The sequence below is a fragment of the Sesamum indicum genome, linkage group LG8, assembly GCF_026168435.1.
Source record: "Sesamum indicum cultivar Baizhima isolate 11 linkage group LG8, ASM2616843v1, whole genome shotgun sequence".
Classification (NCBI taxonomy): Eukaryota; Viridiplantae; Streptophyta; class Magnoliopsida; order Lamiales; family Pedaliaceae; genus Sesamum; species Sesamum indicum.
In genome coordinates this window covers 3607190-3626081 of record NC_142664.1, presented here as the reverse complement: position 1 = coordinate 3626081, position 18892 = coordinate 3607190, and the positions used below count along the sequence as shown (strand labels likewise).

Here is an 18892-nt window from a genome sequence, read left to right as displayed (position 1 = left end):
TAGCCACCCAGTCAAGATGGCCGAGCGGTCTAAGGCGCCAGTTTCAGGTACTGGTCCGAAAGGGCGTGGGTTCAAATCCCACTCTTGACAGAACACCTCATCACTTTTGTGCTTTCATCTTTCTCTTCTCTTCCAACTCCTTTCCATTCCCAGCCCCTCTTTTTACTAGCAACCAATATACTCGACGTTCAAGTTTTCAGAAATTTTACAATAACATAAAGTTTAATTGCAAGTTATGAATTATTATTATTATTCTTGCAGAGAGGATTCTTTCTTTAGTAATTTTGCATTATTATTTACTGCTTTTTTTAAGAGCCTCGGGAAACGCTAGATTGCTACATTGTAACACATTTTATTATCTACATTATAGAGGCTTTTCAACTCAATTCTTACTTCAGCTCATTTCTTGAGTAGTCGTATAGTATACCAAGTACATGGAGACTTCAGAACTATCCACTAGCTTCTATTTTCATCCACCTTTAACATGTAAAATCAAATTTTGTCATTTCTTTCAAATGATTGATCATTTTGTAGTAAGGACTTTATTTTCATTTCACATATAGGCATAACATTGTCAAACCAAGGCAAACTACAGTAGAGGCTGAGCTGATTCGCTGCAGACGGCCATCTCATGAGATTGCCCCATCTTGTTCAAAAGGCAAACCCTGACAGAAAATATTGAAACGGAATTTTTTTCCTACTGATTTTGTGCAGAATACAAGTGCTTAAAAATAACGAAATATAAGCATAACACTGTCAACAGCGGGGCAGTGTTGGCATTTCACAATGTCGAGAAAAATTTTGGCGACTGATGAGCATATTCTACTAACTGATCGACAATGATTCAATCTAATTCATTCAAACCTAGAGGGATTTAAGATATAATATTCAATATCTCTTTCATCATCATCATCATGGTGGGCAAAATTTCTGAGAGCGTGATATTAGTCAGCTCTTTGCCTCAGTACTCCCTCGAGTTTAGCTCTTGGAAGCTTGTTTTTCTTTTGCCTTCTGGATCTTCAGGACCTTCTTCACTATTTTTTGCTCTTCAATCAAGAAAGCCCGAATAATCCTAGTAAAAGTTGGAAAAAAGAATTGCTATATTGATCCATTTCATGAATAAACAATAAAATGCACACAAGATCATTTAGAGTCAGAAGTTCAACTAACCTCTCCCTCACAGCACTTCCAGACAATACACCACCATAAGCACGGTTCACGGTCCTACGATTCCTGGGTAATCTAGACCTCTTGTACTCAGCAGGTCTCAAATGAGGAATCTGTATCAGGATCCACTCTCTGATAAGAGGTCTCTCATGGTCGCTCAATAATTGTAGAAAAAAAAAAAAACTCCTGTGACTATGATTAACTTAAATCTATACAAGATTGAACCAATGTACAAGTCCCAGATGGAAATGACAGTTGCCCGATAAAGAACTCCATCCAGAAAAACAAGATCACCAGTCTCTTGACTTGATCACTTTTACAGAAAAGTCATAATGAAGGCAATAAATCAAATTAAATTCAAGGAAACAGAGGGCAGCACAGACCATTCATCAAGGAAATTCCATTATTGTTTGTAACAGAAACATTTCAAGCAAGACGACAGTTAAGTAACTAGCCTGAAAAAACACACGCTAACTTCTCCTGCAACTGATGGGCAGAAAAGCTTACACCATGGAGAATGTTAGAAAATTACCCACGAAGCTAATGTTATATTGTAATGCGAATGGTTCTATGATCCCAATCTAATGTAAAATTCAACTGTTATACTAACTCCATCATCATCATATACTCGCATACCACCAAACACGCTGCATAATGGATAGAATTGTAGACTCAATAGTGTAAAATGTGCTGAATATCTGCAACCGAAGTTCAGGAAATGCCATATCCCACAGAGAAGACCAAGGTAACAGCATGTTTAGGACAAAATACTCCAGCTAAACATAGAAGTGACTAAGAGCAGCAGATAATTATACCACAACAACATTATACTAATTTCTAGGAGAAAGGAAATGTATAAGCTTGATCCCGCGTTTTCTTAGTTCGCGCCTCAGAGATCAACCCCACACATAATTTTCGAGGAAAAGATTTCGGTCCTAGAACATACCAAGCTCAGAAATAACAACAGGAAAACCCAATCAAATAAACAAAATGCATGTTGTACACTCATGTGGGCTGTCATATAAAATAAAAAAATGACAACTCTACATATCCATTATTGGAGTTATCCTCAATTACCATGAATTAACCAAGAAATTATAGATTAACAGAAATCTTTAAAAATAAACAAACCGAGCAAATACCCCTTGAATTCTCTTGCCAGTGACGGGGCATTTGGGTCCGCTAGCTCTCTTCTTAGTGCTCTGGTACACCAGCTTCCCTCCTAATTTATTAGAAAGTCAAAATAAAAATCACAAAAATCATGAAAAAAAAAAATTACCCTAAAAAAGAAAATCCCACTCAAGGGATTTCTGGAAGAAATACTCACCGGGGGTTTTAACAACTCTGTGTTGATTAGATTTGGTGGCGTAACTGTGCCGCGCCCGATAAGTCAGTCTCTGCACCATTTTTGTGTGTCAGCTCCAAGCTCTCTCTCTCTCTCTCCTCCCGCAGCTCCGCTCCTTGATTAAAGATCCAGACAAAAAGTTATGCAATAGTTAAAGAGTCAAAGCCCTAGATCGGACGGCTCAGCTCCACTGACCGTTTAGAACGAAAGTCGCGTTAGCTAAACGTCTCACTCCCTCAGAAGCACGCGTTCAAGGGTAATTATCCGTGAAATTTCACTTTCGTTCGTAAGGTTTCTGTTAATGTCAAAATAATCCCCAAGATTTCTGCTTTCGTCTGTTCTGTCACTCTGACGGAATTTTTGAAAAATGAATTGAATTTTTTGTTAATTTTCTAGAGTTCCGTTATGTTAGGTTGTAAGATATCGTACTTTATACACGATTTAAGAAAAATTCTAATATAAAAAAAATCCAAAATTACTCGTAACCCAATAAAAAGAAAGACTCATACCCAAATTTCTAAGAAGGGCCTGTCCAGCAGAGGGGCCGAAAAAGGATATTGGCATGGCCACCACCTGAACACCGGAACATTCGTGTTCACACGTGGTTAGTTCCAAACGGATAATTTGAAAGAGTGACAACTACATTATACAGAGGATGCCCAAGGGTCTAGGAGGATATCGAACTTTTTTAACTACCCACTTATCATATTGAAGGAAAAGCCTCCAACAGCCAAATAATTCAATCAAAAGATTCCCCTTCTTGGGGGACTCTCTTAATCCACAGGAGGCAAGAACTATAAAAAGGGGTCTTCCCCCTTGATAAAGGGTAACGTAATACTAATAATTTACATGCACAAAAAGATATCACACAAAGCACTTCAATATTGAATTATTGTTATGTATTACGCTTCTTTCAGTTTAATTTTTATTTTTCATCATTGTTTGAATGCTAACATATTTTTTACAGGTATTCTTTCCAAGATTTGTGAAAAACTAAGCTCAAAAGCTTCAAATTGAATATACTTAAATGAGCAACTTTTTACTCGCATTATATTTTTCTGCAACGATATTACCAAGAATCCAATTTCACTTGTTCTTATCTTTTAATTAACTGTTGTTTGTAATAAACTTTAAAAATATTAAAAGGCAAAAAGATTAACATAACAAATATTTATAAGTCTTATGTTTTTATCCATCCTTCTTTTTGCAAAAATTATTATTTGAAAGTTTAATGGAAATTAAGAAAAAGTACAATTTTTTATGGTAATATAAAAAAAAAAATAAGTACATCATTTGCTAAAATTGTTGAGGATCATCACATGAGTTTTAAACTGAAATTTGGATTCAATTTGGATTAATAATCCACTTTATTTCGTTTTATCTTTTTTCCTACCTATCGTTAGAATTTTTCAAAAGTAACTATCTCGATTTCATGGAGAAATTTATATAGAATCTTTGAAAAAGCTTTCCTTTCTAAGAAAAAAAGACTTATTATCTTTGGGATCTAATCCTACACCGTTGCTCAAGATTTTAGTGGATCGACTCTATTAAAAAAATGAATTCCTAATTTTTATCTTACATTATAGGATAAGTATATCTACCATCATGACATAAGTACGCAGTTATTCTTGTATTGACTATAAATCTTGGTAAAGTTTAAGGATGACATGGATAGAATTAAAAAAAACCCCAAGGCTAATTTCGCAAAATTAAAACCCTAAGGATGAAAAGGGATCTTCCCCGTATAAAGGGTATTTGCAAGGGTTTAACATAAGCGCTTATTAATTATTGCTGAAAATAGAGTTGTTGTTTTATAACTTTTGCTTTTGAAGTACTAAATGAAGTTGATTAAAGTAAAAGTAGCTCCCCTACCAACTTTTGTAGCATGATAGTAAAATTATATATATTAGGGTTTTTTTTTTTCGAACACTCCAACTTTAATTTTTTTTTTTTCACTTTTAGTTTTTGTTTCAAACACTCCCAATTTTTACTCTTAACTTATAATTTTTTCCACAACTTATTCCCACCATAAAATGTAGAAACTATTGCAAACATCCTTATAATTATATCAATCCTTTGATGGGAGCGAAGAATGATGTAGGTTAGGGAAAACTTGGGATATATTAGGTGATTATGGGGGCTTTTTCTGCAATTATTGAAAATATTTGTAATACAAGCAAAACTGAGCTTTCAAAAATCTTTGGCTCATTTATCCATCAAGATATATTTTGCCCTCAATCCCACGCCAATTCTGTCCACCAAATCTTGATACAAACTTGTGATCACATACTACAGATACAGATGAGCTTGAAAGCGAGCGAATTGTTATATTCTGTAAGTAATTATTCGGACACTCCAATTGATAATTATGAAGTTGTTAATTTTATGTGAAATTATTGTGTATATTTGTAGGGTTGATAGCATTTTTTACCGCAGTGAAAATACTAATATGTACACAACTCCCTGAATAATAAATAAAGAGCAATATGAAGTCTCAGAACCGCGTTTACTTTTCTATATCCAAAGAGAAATTATGAGGGAGGAAAACTTTTCTAAGTAAAATATTACACCTGGATTCCTGTAAGAAGAAGAAGTACATGCAAGAAACGAGCGAGCATCCTATGAAAATTAACAAGGGAAGAGGGAAAAAGCGGGCTCTACGCATATTTTCCTATTCACAAAGCTAATCCTGCTCAACTTGTTCCTACACCAGACAAGCTGGTCTCTTGTTATTTTCGACATGTTCAACACTTTGCCCACTAATTTCACATCTACTTGTGCGAAAAAGTAAAGCAGTTGGTCCCAATCATCTTCCCTACTCCGCTGGAATTTCCTCAAAATGCAACTTTCACTCCTCACCACATCCTTGAGCTTCCTTTCCTTCTGCATCATAACAACAAATGTGGTTTTTGTCTGTGTAGCAGTAATTCATGGATGAATCCACTGGAAACGTAATGAAATTCGAGTTTCGTTTGTAATTATAGGAGTTGTTGAAAATTGGTGTTAAGGGGTAAGGCTAACCTTTTGAAGAATTTTCCTGACTTCGAGTAGAAGCTTGAGGTCTTGAGGGTTGTGAAGTTGGGAATTTTTCTTGTGGACGTTGATCGCTAGAGCGGTGGAATCCTTGTCCGTTCGAACAAATCGCCAAAATATTTTGATTGATTCTTCCACGATGTCCACCAACATGTCGCTTGTGATAGCGCATTCGTCTCCATCTTGTTTCCAGGCCTTCTTTTTGTCTTTCACATTGTCCTCTGCCAAGGAGCCAAATTTGTAGTTTTTCAAATTACTACATTAGCTACATCACCTAAGATGAAGCAGTAGTTACACCGCCACATCCTGAGATTTAGGCACATCATAGAAAAAACTCTTGATTTTTCTTACAGTTATGTTTTATACTTGTCTTTAGGACAGAATCAGTAATGTCAAACATGAACTAGAAAAAGTGTTATGTAATCATCCTGTAAGTAAAAATAAAATCGCCGTCACCTCTTATGACAGGAACCTGGAGAAGATTACGAAGAACACATCGACTCTTGACATAACTCTGAACTCTTGTCCCCTGGAAAGGTCCATCTTCTATGAATCTTTGGACGAGCACTTGAAACTGCTGGAACTCACCGGCAACCTCATTGTACCGATGGATTCCATCGGGATCAGAGTTCCACAGATCTAAGGCTTTCTCGTATTGCCAGCGCAAGATTTCCCAGGACAGGCACGTCTGTCCCACGTATACCACCTCAAGATCGCCCTCCAACTCATTGACAAACTTCTTAACAGGATCACTGCCGTGGCTTTTATGTTTGAACAGCCAAAGGTTTTGAGAGACAAGGGATCTGAGTGTTGGAGCCGAAGGCTTTTGCTGCGATGTTGATTGGAAAGGATCCTTAAGCTGAAGAAAACCTGCAGTTGGTACAATTGCATGAAGGGTGTCTAAAGATTAAAGTAAAGCAACAGATTAATACAATATGAATTTGTGGACTAACCCATGGCGTACATCTTCTGGTAGTTCAAGATATCAAATTTACGCATCATTTCCGTGTAGCTTTTGTAGAATTTGTGAAGCTCATCCATGCAATCTTCATGCTGGAAGTTTTCGTCGATCTTCCATGGCTTCAAGCCGTCCATTATGTGTGGGGACTCCGATTCTTCTAAAATCGTGGGCAGGCCTGTCGCTCGGATCTTTTTGAGTTCCATTTTCAACTGCTCAATCAATTCTTGATGCTCCCACAGTGACTCCAGCTTGTTTGCGTCGCCAGAATCGGACATGGATGCATCTTTTAGTTCCATTTTTAACTGCTCAATCAATTCTTGATGCTCCCACAGTGTCTCAAGTCTGTTTGCATCCCCAGAATCCGATGTCGATGTATCGTTAGGCTTTGTTTTTTCAGAATTATTACCACTCTTCATTCTTACATCACCATTTTGAGGAAATTCAGCGTCAAATTCAAGACCTGAATTTTCATTGAAATCTTTCTCAGACAGAAAATCTGAGTTCAATCCATTGGGACTCTGTAAATTGTACTCTTCCAATTTCTTGACCTCCTCCATAGTATCACTAATTTCTTCATCAGCGAAATACTCTGACAAGTCCTGATTTTCTCCAGGCTCCGACAGTTCACTCTCTGACGATACTATTTTCTCGTCCTCACAATCAATATATTTGAAATCTCCTACAGACAGGAAACCGTCACTGTTTTCCTCACAACAAAACTGAGATTCATCAAAAAATTGTTCCTGTTCCGGTTCTTGAACTGGCAATGCCTTCTTTTCTGAACTTTCTGCAAATTCCACTCTCTCAGTTTTCTCATTTTCCTCTCCATCAAATGCCTGAAAACATCCTGTTTCCTCATAAACTCTCAAAAATCTTCCATCAACAACCTCCTCATCCTCAGAAAACTCACCGATTTCATTACCATCAATTTCATAAAACAAATCACCTGTCTCTGCCTGGATTCTGCTAAATTCTTCGAAGGTTGGAAACTTGAATTTCAAAGGTAACTCTGGTTTCTCTTCTTCCTCGGCATCAGTATCAAAATCTCTGAACTTAGCAACATCTTCCTCAGCTTCACTCTCCGACCCTGCTTCCAAAAGAGTTATTTCCTTATCGCTCTTCTTCAAGAAACCACCATATCGTTGCAACCTGCGTGCAAACAGAACCCGTTTAATTGAAAATTCCTAAGAAACAGAGAATGCTATGATGAAACTTTAAATGACAAAACAAGCCCTTTTTTTTTTTCCTTTTATTTTTTGGACCTGAAAATGTAGGTGGATATGAAAGTGAAAAGCAAGAGAAAATGTATGGAAACAGCATGAATGAAAGAAGTCAGTTTTCGACAAGAATTAGAGCCCATGTTGAGAAAACTGGAAATGCAGCTGAACAGGAAGAGATTTCCAGGGAAGCCATCAATTTAATCAGGGGTGTATGTAAATTCAGTTGGAAGCAAAGAAACAGGGGGAAATGCGGGTGACGTGATTCATGCCTGCTTTGAATGTTTCAAAGGGGGGAATGGACTTTGCACCTAAAGAACAAAAACGGATTCGGGTCAAAGAAAAAATCCGGGTGAGGGTGAGAAGAAGTTGAAATCCGACCTAACGGGAGGAATTCAAGGATGATGAGGATTGAAAGCAAGAATTTGAGGGGGGAGACAGTTACCCGGCAGCGACCGACCAGGGCTCACTTCATTCCCTGCGCTTGCTTACTTCCTAGGAATTCTATGGTTTGTTACATGGATAAGTTTCTTAGTTTAGTAAAAGGGGAAAATTGTTGAGCTTTTTTGGCAGGTTTTATGAGAATTTATCAGTTGAGATGTCAGTTTATGGGTTCACTTAATAGAGAGAGTGAGATTGAGGATTTACGTTTTACTGAGGACTGATTATGATAATAGGATGAATTTTCACGTCAATTTCAGATAATTGGCGTCGACAACTTTTTGACAGGCGGGAGGAGAAAACACACCGGTGGGGCCATTATCCTCTACTGTTTCCTACACAGATAAATATAAAAATGAATAATTACACTATTCTCTCATTAAATTTAATATAATTATATATAATTTTTTTGTGTGTAATTTAAAAAATTATATTTAATATCTCTAATATTTGTTTATATTTGACAAATAGATCATTTTGTTAGCTAGATTTTTATCGAATTTATTGATATTAGTAAAAAGATTGAATCAAAATTTATATTTACCATCGATTCACTTATTATTGACTTAATACAGGTCAAATGACAAACAATCATTATACATCTTCACAAATTAATGAATGACCAGATATATCTTCACTTTTGTAAGGGTAGTTTAGTTGGAAAATATTGATTTGACCTACTATAAGTTATTAACATGTCAATTGTGGAAAATATGAATTTTAATTCAATTTTTTTTTGTTAATATCAGCAAATTCAGTTAATTTTAATTAATGGAGGAATCTAATTATTAGATGCAAATAAATACATGGGTATTAGATATAATTTTTTAAACACAGATATATAAGTACACCAAATCTATGTAATTATCCCATACAAAAATATTAAATGAGGGTTAATTGCATTTTAACTTTGTCAGAGCAGTAATTAGCACAAAACTCCTTTTTATAACAAAAATGACAGTATGATCCCCAAATTTTTAGTAAAAACTTTACTGTCTCCCCCATTATGTCAAGCTGTTTTGAAATTTGATATTAAAAATATTTTATTATTATTTAAAAAATTACTAATATCTCTGATAATAATGGAAGTATAACAAAATTCTGTTAACTTCAATTAGGGCTTTTTCTAAATTTTGTATTAAATTACCCAAAATAACTATTTAAACCACGAATTAATTATACATGTTTTTTTTTAAACATTTCTGTGTAACAGAGTCCTTCCAACATCATATTTTTATATTTTTATATACCAACGTCCATCCAATATTTTTATATAATTTATTATTTTTTTTAAAATAAAAATAAAATTAATATTTTATGTAATTACATACAAGGAACATCGATAATCTCTCAAATAATGAGTGATATTTATAATTAGGGCTGGTAATTGGCCCATACATGGACAACCATAACCCCGCCCCCATCCCGAATTGGCAGTTCGATCCAAAAAATGGAGACCGAGGTGGGTAGTGAGTTCTAAAAATTGGACACACTTGGATCAGGGGCAGGCTTTAGGTCCATAAGAACACGCTAGGACATAGTTATATATATGCACATATATTTAAAAAAATTGTATATGACTAATTTCCCTATACTCTCAAGAATTAATCTTATGTGTAGTTTGAAAAATGTTATAATTTGTTTATGTTACTACGAACAATCTTATGTCTACGTGACACCTTTTTTTTATTCAAGTACTTAAATATTTGAGTTAGCAGATGGAATAATTTTATTTGTAAGTAATACATTAACTTTTCTTTATATTTGTGAAATAATTGATTTTCTTTTTACCAAAAAATGAAAAGAAAGTTGGGTCTATTAGATCAAACCCACCCCAACGGACTTTGTAGCACAATGCGGCAGAGCATAAAAGGGCAAGACGGTCCCAAATCCTTCTTAGAGTTGGCGAGGCAGATCCCAAGTTTACCCATGTCATAAATCCATCCCATTTCACTCTTATTCATAATTATATTAAATCTCAGTAAAATTTGAGGCAATTTACCCTTGTCATAAATTCAAGAATTACATTGTCTTTTTCTTTTCAATTCATAAAAGAAATTTTCATTTATTAGTATATTTATAGGGTTCTTATTGCATCTAACCTTATTAAATGGTATAGCTTATATTATATCAGAATTACAGTCACATGAATTATTATCCACACTCTATAATTTATGCTATTTAATAGTTTTTAATTGCGTTAATAGAAATCCTCCATAGACTTATATTATATATGCGCCTCCTACCTATGTTTCTTTTCTAATTTTGTTTTAACCCTATCTTTTCTATTTATCCACATTAGTCCTCATACATTCTACATTTTTTCAGTACATTATTTCATTTCCTTTTAAATGCAGTCCAATTATCCAAATCTATTTTGATTAGATTAATTATGAGCATTTAATTATGATGGGTATACACTTGTAACCCCTGCAATAAGACCAGATTACCCTTCATTAAGGACATTAGGGTCATTTCGCGATCAGGATCCGCGCCTCTTGTAACGGGCAGGTGGCGGAGGACCCGACTCGGGGTCGCACAAACTGACTGAACACCCGGACAATAGAAGCCGTTCGATCAGAACATGAGCCAGTAGAATAAGGCCACGTGGCCCAGTACCCGATACCCAACTGTGCTCTATAAATAGACCCCGATACGCCATTATTGAGGTAACTGCTACGTATTTATTGAGATAGAACTTTGAGATCACATACATTTATCTCGATCAACCTAACTTGAGCATCGAAGGGTCATTGTTGGGGACGTGTCCGACGAGCTCACGGTTCGTGTTTATTCTCAGGGAACCCGAAATCTAATCTAGGAAGAGTTGGATATAAGCAGTGAGATCGTCTCAGGAGATCGCTAATTTCGACCCGAATCAAATTACAAATAAGAGAATCAATATCTAATGTAATTTATCATATTAATGCACGCGCATTGACTACTTTATTGTTCGATTTTTATTTTCTTTTCTTTTTACTTGCTCTAACTAAGACAAAAAAAAATAAATCAAACTACTCGATACTCGATTGAACAAAGTTTTTTGTTCAACAAGTTTTCAAGCTCTGTTTGAGTTTGATTCAATAAGTACAAAAATAATAAAATATATTTAAAAATATTAAATTACTCAAGTTCGACTCGTTTTTTATTTAATTAGAACTTGATTAGACTGAATCAATAATCAAACACAATTTCATAGTTGATAATAATTCAAATATATTTAAACAATCATATATTTTACTCTGATTTGAATCATTTATAAAATTAATTCTATATTTGTGTAGGTATGTTGTCAATATAAGATACATATAATATTTATATACATATAAATATATATAAAGATGACGATGACATTTTTGTCGACTTATCTAAATACAGTTTTCATTTCTTTGTCGTACATTAGATGCCAATTGTCAAACATTTGTATGAACTTTAATTTATTTTCTATGTATAAGATATCATTCCCACCAATCAAACACAATCATAGAAGAATGGGATAATTATACTTCCCTTTCCTAAAATTTAATATAACTATATATAGACTTTATGTGATTTGAAAAATTATATTTAACATATATAGGATTTGTCATCATTTAACAAATAAGTTCCTTCGTTAGTCAAAATTCACTGAATTTGCTGATATTAACAAAAATAATAGGATAACAATTTATATTTACCTACAATTGACTTATTATTAATTTATTTCAGGTCAAATAACTTTTTATACGACTAAATTACCCTCATACGTATCCACAGATTAATACATGTGAGAAAGTATTTTTTCACCGTTATAAAGGTAGTTACAATAAGTTAATAATAAGTTAATCGATGATAAATATCAATTTTCATTCATTTTTTTTGTTAATATAAAAATATTCAATTAATTGTCACCAACAGAGGGGCCTATTTGTTAGACGAAAGCAAACCTCCGATATCCTAAATATAATTTTCTAAAGGGATAATTACACTTCTCTGGCATGAGGTTTGGCGTAATTACACGTAGACCCTTGTGGTTTGAAAAATTACATCTAGCACCCCTGAGGTTTGCATCTGTCTAACAAATAAGTCTCACAGTTAGTCAAAATTCACTGAATTTATTGATATTAATAAAAGAAATTGAATGAAATTTGATATTTTCCTTTGATTAACTTAAAGTTGACTTATTAAAAGTCGAATAATTTTTTTAGACTAAACTACCCTTATAACGATGAAAATATACCTCCTCACATGCATTAATGCGTGAAGATGTATGAAAGTTATTTGGTCATAAAAAGATTTATTTAATCTGTTATAAGTCAATTGGGGATAAATATAAATTATTTTATAATATTTTTGTTAATTATCAGTAAATTAGGGAAATTTGGACTAACGAACGGACTTATTTGTTATACGGAAGTAAATTTCAGGGGTACTAGATGTAATTTCTCAAACTATAAAAAATTTATGTGTAATTACATCAAACCTCAGAAGTAGAAAGTATAATTATCCATTTTCTAAATTATCAAGAGTTTATGTATAATTATGTCAAATCATAATTTATTCCTAAAAGAAAAATCAAGGATGAGTTGTTTGGTTGGGCCAAATGAAGAGGACAAATATTCTCGCAATGGATTTGTAATTCACATAGTTTGAGCATCTGGGCTGAGTTGTTATCTTTTTATGGGCCTTTTCACTATCATGAAATAAACTAAATCCCCTAATAAAAAAATTATTTATCTTCTTTTAAAGGTTTTAATATGTCATCAATTTCACTTTTCAAGGTTTTAATACGTAAAATATTGTTATTTTTCTTTTACATTTTCAAAATAATAATAATAATGACTGCAATGATGATGTTGATAAAAATAAATAATAATTTACTGACTTTATTGAGCCAAAGCAATAGATGGCTCATAGAATGCCATTTAATTATATATCAACATTTTATTGGGTGTTATTATTATCCAAAACCTCATAGACCCTCTCCGCGCCCTTATGCTGCTAGGACTTGTCCCTACCTATATCCAGCTTTATGTACTAGAAAAAAAATAATTATTGATTATAATTTTAATAATTATGAATTAAAAGTCATGATAAATAATTTTTATTGATCACAATTAGATAAGATTGATGCAAAAATATATATTTTTCACCAAGAAAAAGCTATTTATCATGGCTCAAGATACTACAGTCGACAACCGTTGTATGACCGTGGTCAATAACTATTTGCCACGACTATTTATTTTTTGACCATGACAATTAGCCATAGTCAAATGTTGCACTTTTCTTTTTTATGATGAGAGAGCATATTTTCATTCAATAGTTAACAATTTGTTTAAATATCAATAAAATGAGTGATGTTAAGATATTCAAAATGTGAAATACAAATGAATAATACGAAAATTATCCAAAATATGATCCCTAGGGGACAGCCTAGTGGTTTAGAGTTCAATATCACAAACATACACAATATTCGAACCCAAGACCTTAAATATGATATTTTGAACCTCAAACCATTAGACTGTCCCCTAAGAAAGTATAGGTAGAATGGGTGTGGTATCTACAAAAAGAGAAAAAAATCATTATGAATAACCGGAAACACGCATCATGTTTTACTTGTTACTAATGAATGGATTTATTACAATTTATTTTTCTATGATATTATAAATGAACAAATTATCTTTTGTGTTTTCCAAAATGAAGCAATTTAAAATTATAAATTTTGCAAAATACATTAGGTAAATTAATATTTTTTTTTTATAAAAGGATAATTTGCTAATTAGTAATATGAGAAAAGGATTGTTTGTATTGTTAACTAGTACGCGCTTTCTCCTCCACACCAAAAGTCGCAAATTAGGATTGGGACATTAAATTACACTCAACAAACACGACCTTTTAAGTTTGATGGGTGTTTTCGATAACATGAACTCGGCCTAGTATTTATATATGGGCATCCATAAATGCTTGCAGTCGAAGGCCTCATGGGCTTTTAAGAGATTTCAATATTGCAATAAATCCTTTGTTTAAAGATTAATTAAGGAAAAACATTGTAATTAATCTTAAAAAAATGAAATGTTATATATTAATTTTAATAAATTTTTATTGTAAGTTCGAGCACCATGAACATTATATATATATACTCTTATTTTTTTTATTTCGTTTGAACAAATTTGATATTTAAATTATTTATATATTGAATAAATTTTTAAATTTAAAGGTATTGAATAATGTAAACAGTCGTGACGAGCAAAAAAAATAAAAAATGGTCGATTTTCCAAAATCTATAAAATAAGTTTCCAAACATGGTGAAAGTACTAAAATGCCCCTCAACTATGAGAAAATTGACGAAAATGAAAACAACCAGAATCACAAGTTAATCTATAGCATTGGACGGGAATTTATAATTCAAATCGGATTTGATCAGATCAAAAACTAATTATATAGCAAGTATGATATATTTATAGTGTGATTAGTGTACAATTTAAGAAAAATGGCCAATAACATATTAAGTGTATAAGTACATTTGCCTGTGATTGATTTGAATCGACAGATACATTTGTGCTGTGATTAATTTAGTTCGACTAAATCTGATTTAAATAAAAATTTTCCAGTACTGGAGAAAAGAACTTTGCATGCATGGTCCATAGTACCCACGAGCTGTCCCGATGGCTAAACTTGTTCGCATATCACAACATTTTTTCATACTATAAGCATGAAAACAAATACATTCACTAAAAAATAAAATGAATTATTCTTTATATTGTAACGACCACAACTTAAATATCATGATAAAATAATATTATCCACCACAGTCCAACAAAAATAATATAAAAAAATTAATTTTTGACTACGGTTAATGAATTTTTGCTATTGTTTTAATCATAACAATAATATTTATTACAAGTTTTAGCTGTGATTAATATTTTGATCTTATTTATAGAAATAAATATTAATAACCATTATATAATCATAATTAATTAATATTCGCCAACTTTTAGGTTTTAATTATAACAATTAGTCATATGAAAGGTAATATTTGTTCTTATGATTGTGGTGAGTCCAGCAAAAGCAAATTTAGGGCAAAAAAGAAAGAAGAGTTGGTATTGAAAGGTATGGCAGAGCATGATGCATGATCCGCTGTGCCTGGAGCATATAAATCAAGCATGGACCACAAAATTAATGCATTTTCCTCTATACTTTTATTTTATTGCATTTGATTGGCCACCTGAGCAAAATTAATATATGAACCCCAGAACAAAAAAATTAAGAGAAAATAATGGAAAATCACAAAGAAAGCATATATTTTTTTAATAGCTTTATTTAAATTAGTCGTATTTAACGTATATATACACACATTAGATGTATAGAAATTTTTCCTAAATAATATATCATTGTAGACATATAGTGTGTATATATTAAATAAAAATTTTGGTACATTAACTTTGACTCTTATGGTCCATCTAGATATAGAGATCTAAAATTTTTGTATCAAGGGAAAAAAAAAAAAAAAGGCGGGGTATGCAAAACCAAGCACCGTCGTAACTTTAAAGGAAAAAAAAATGTTGTAATTACATTTTTCTTTCCTAAAATTTGATATAATTATATGTAAATTTTCAGTGGTTTAGGAAATTACATATAGCATCCCTGAAGTTTGCTTCCATCTAACAAATTAGTCCCTCCGTTAGTGAAAAAATTACTAAATTTGCTGATATTAACAGAAAAATTGAATGAAAATTGATATATATTATCGATTGACTTATTACTGACTTATTGTAGGTCAAATAATTTTTTTCGAACTAAACTACCCTTAGACGGTGAACATATACCTCCTTATATGTATTAATACGTGAAGACATATGAGGGTAATTTGATTATAAAAAAATTTACTTGACCCATAATAAGTCAGTAATAAGTCAATCAGGTAAATATACATTTTTTTTTCAACTTTTTTTTTATTTAATATCAGCAAATTCAGTGAATTTTGACTAACAAAGGTTCTGATTTGTTAGATGGAGGTAAATGTCAATGGTGCTAGATGTAATTTCTTAAACGCCAAGGAGTCTACGTGTATTACATCAAATCCCGGGGGATGAAAGTGTAATTGTCCCTAATTATATATATTTCATAATATGAATATATAAATTATAAAATAAATGCTTTTATAGCAGCCATACTTGCAATTATTTTCCAATGAAAAAAGAATAATTTTTTCAATTGATGTGACTTGCAATTCAATTGATTCTCCATTACGAGAGATATCGTCCGTTTCTAACTTCGTGCGAGAGTCATGATTTTGTTCTGTAAAGATGTCTCGTTAAGGAGGAACGGCCTTATATAAGACTTGTCAGCCACTCAAACCATTCATTTGCAACCAATGTAGAATGCTTGTCTAAATTATTAACTCCCAAACCAGAGATTAATTGAGAAGGGGCACATGGCCTCATTCCTACATAGGCAACTGAATGATGCAATTTTGAATTCAATCGGTATCCCACTGCACGAGATATTGTTCCCTATAATTTCATATGAGGCTCATAATTTTATTTGAAAAAAAAAAAACCCTTTATAAGGGAGAAAGTCTTAATCTAGCCAATCTTGTAAATCGAATTCATTACATAGGGAGGAATTTTTTCTAACAAAATGCCTCCCTGGAGAGAAATGATGTTAGAATTTCTCAATAAATCACTCAAACTACTCATTTGCATTCGATGTTGAATACGTACACACATGATTAGTAAAGATTCAAGATTCATATATAATGATATAGTGTGTATGTATAGCCTGGCATCAAATTATTGATGATGATTTAATTACAATACACGTTTCATATATTTATTGGATCTATGTATCACTACATAATCGCATTTTTTGTGATGGAATTAATTGATATGTGGACCACTAGTCCTATATATTATTGGCTCTATTATCTATTTGTAGGAATTAAAGAAAACATTACATTATTATTCCTCTTGAAGATCTTTTTTCTTGGATTTTTATTTGTCGTGATCAGATAAAGTAAATCCATCAAGGTACTGATAATTACTCAAATATAAGCAACCATTCCCAAAACTATATATGGGTTTTTGTTTTGAATTTGAATCTCATTACACGTAGGTATTATTAATCTATAATGATTAATTTTTAATCATAAATGTCAATCAACATATTAATTATTAAATTTTATGATAATTTATAATTAACTAACCATTTTTAATTATTACTAAAATAAACAACCAAATATATATATATATATAATTGAGGGTGGTGCATGGCAATATATACAAATTATATATCCAGTACTGCTCCTTTTCCAAAATGTGAGAAAGACTAATTGAGGTCTAATTAATTAATGTCGTCCCCACCACACCCCCATAATTTCTCATTAATTTGGCCCACATGCACCCATTTCTCAACATACCACCATTTCAATCAATTCACAATTAATCACAATGTGTGTGTGTATACTGTATATATATATATAGTCTGCGACTGTGTGTGTAATAGTGTGTGTGTGTGTGTTTGGAGGAATTGAACTGGAAATAGACAGGTAGATGATGAGATGAGTGTGCAACCACCACGTCCTGGATTTCTCACATCATTAATTAATGCAAATCTATATTTAGTACATTATACTTTAGCTTAATTAATTAATGCTGTTTAACTGGCAGCTGGACCATTTCATTTTTGGACTCTTCTATGATTCTTTCTTTTTTCTTTTTTCTGATTGGTAGATGACACTATATATTTCTTTTCGATATTTTATTTGATACGGAATTTGAATAATGTAATGAATATTTCAAATCTTTTAGTAATTATTTCTAATTTTACTGAATTTAAAATTTAATGAAGATTTCAATCATTTTGAAATATCTATCAAAAAATATATTCTCAAATTCAATTCTTGATGCATGAACAAAAACAAAATTGATGTACTCCACTTATATCAACAAAAGATAATCATGGTATCATCTCACTAGAAGGGATGGAATTGTGGAAAATCCATAAACGAGCCGTCGCCCATCCCCAAGCATTAAGACCAACGTTTGAGTATTTATTTTTAGAATTAATCTAAAATTTTTAAACAACAAGTTCTATACATTTTTAAGGTTTTGGAAGTTTTTGTTATTCTTGTGTAACTTTTGAATTAATGGTAAAGTCTTTACAGATACAGTATGCTGATCAAAAGAACAGACACACACTTCAGACAATATGTCTCTATTTGCTTCTACACTCTCTCCCTCACTGATTCCCAAATTGGGACTATAGATGACTGAGCTATTGATCGAGAAGGATTCTAACGTAGTGCAATAATATAGTCTTGAACCATCTTATTTTTGGACCAAGTGACTAAAATTCAGTGCATTGGATAACAAAGCGTCTAATTTTTTCAAGATGAGTAGATTAATCTACCATTCAATTGTACATGAGTTGTTACTATACTTTGTAAACTATTTTCAAGGAAAACTATAATTTCAAAATATTAAATCTTTTATATCCAGACGTCCGTTTTTCAAAATACTGCCTGACAGATTCTTGTTTCCAATTAACATTTATGAAATAGGGAATACTCCCTTATCATTTTTTTGTAGTGTACAAGCATAGTGTATATGTAACATGAGTTAAACAAATCACAATAACGTTTGTGGAAAAGGAAGAAAAGAAAAGAACAGTATATATACATATATTCTCTTGAAAATTAGCAATTTCGATTCCATGGATCGAAAATAGATACATTATGATCATGAATGG

The 18892-nt window shown here is 32.3% G+C and overlaps 2 protein-coding genes and 1 non-coding gene across 3 annotated transcripts; 1 reads left to right on the top strand and 2 right to left on the bottom strand.

The window, feature by feature from the left end:
- Positions 1-10: 10 nt before the first annotated feature.
- Positions 11-90, top strand: TRNAL-CAG (transfer RNA leucine (anticodon CAG)). Its single transcript has one exon. It is a non-coding gene; the product is annotated as a tRNA-Leu (tRNA).
- A 586-nt stretch (positions 91-676) lies between these two features.
- LOC105167658 (large ribosomal subunit protein eL34) lies at positions 677-2654 on the bottom strand. Its single transcript, XM_011087457.3, has 4 exons — positions 2495-2654; positions 2310-2389; positions 1171-1280; positions 677-1072 (listed from the first exon to the last, which is right to left on the bottom strand). Exons 1-4 carry the CDS (start codon positions 2571-2573, stop codon positions 979-981), a joined length of 363 nt encoding a protein of 120 aa, XP_011085759.1. The 5' UTR covers positions 2574-2654; the 3' UTR covers positions 677-978.
- A 2345-nt stretch (positions 2655-4999) lies between these two features.
- LOC105167657 (uncharacterized) lies at positions 5000-8111 on the bottom strand. The gene is made up of 5 exons (XM_011087456.3): positions 7769-8111; positions 6499-7655; positions 6002-6415; positions 5534-5766; positions 5000-5395 (listed from the first exon to the last, which is right to left on the bottom strand). The coding sequence occupies exons 1-5, from the start codon at positions 7864-7866 to the stop codon at positions 5141-5143; spliced, it is 2157 nt and encodes a 718-aa protein (XP_011085758.1). The 5' UTR covers positions 7867-8111; the 3' UTR covers positions 5000-5140.
- Between the last annotated feature and the right edge of the window lie 10781 nt (positions 8112-18892).

Coding starts and splice junctions, on each gene's coding strand:
- LOC105167658 (XM_011087457.3), bottom strand. CDS start 2,573: ATGGTGCAGAGACTGACTTATCGGGCGCGGCACAGTTACGCCACCAAA. Junction 1,281..2,309: donor CTGGCAAGAGAATTCAAGGG/GTATTTGCTCGG, acceptor ATCCTGATACAG/ATTCCTCATTTGAGACCTGC. Junction 1,073..1,170: donor GGAAGTGCTGTGAGGGAGAG/GTTAGTTGAACT, acceptor AACTTTTACTAG/GATTATTCGGGCTTTCTTGA.
- LOC105167657 (XM_011087456.3), bottom strand. CDS start 7,866: ATGGGCTCTAATTCTTGTCGAAAACTGACTTCTTTCATTCATGCTGTT. Junction 7,656..7,768: donor ATATCCACCTACATTTTCAG/GTCCAAAAAATA, acceptor GTTTGCACGCAG/GTTGCAACGATATGGTGGTT. Junction 5,396..5,533: donor TCAGGAAAATTCTTCAAAAG/GTTAGCCTTACC, acceptor GTTATGATGCAG/AAGGAAAGGAAGCTCAAGGA.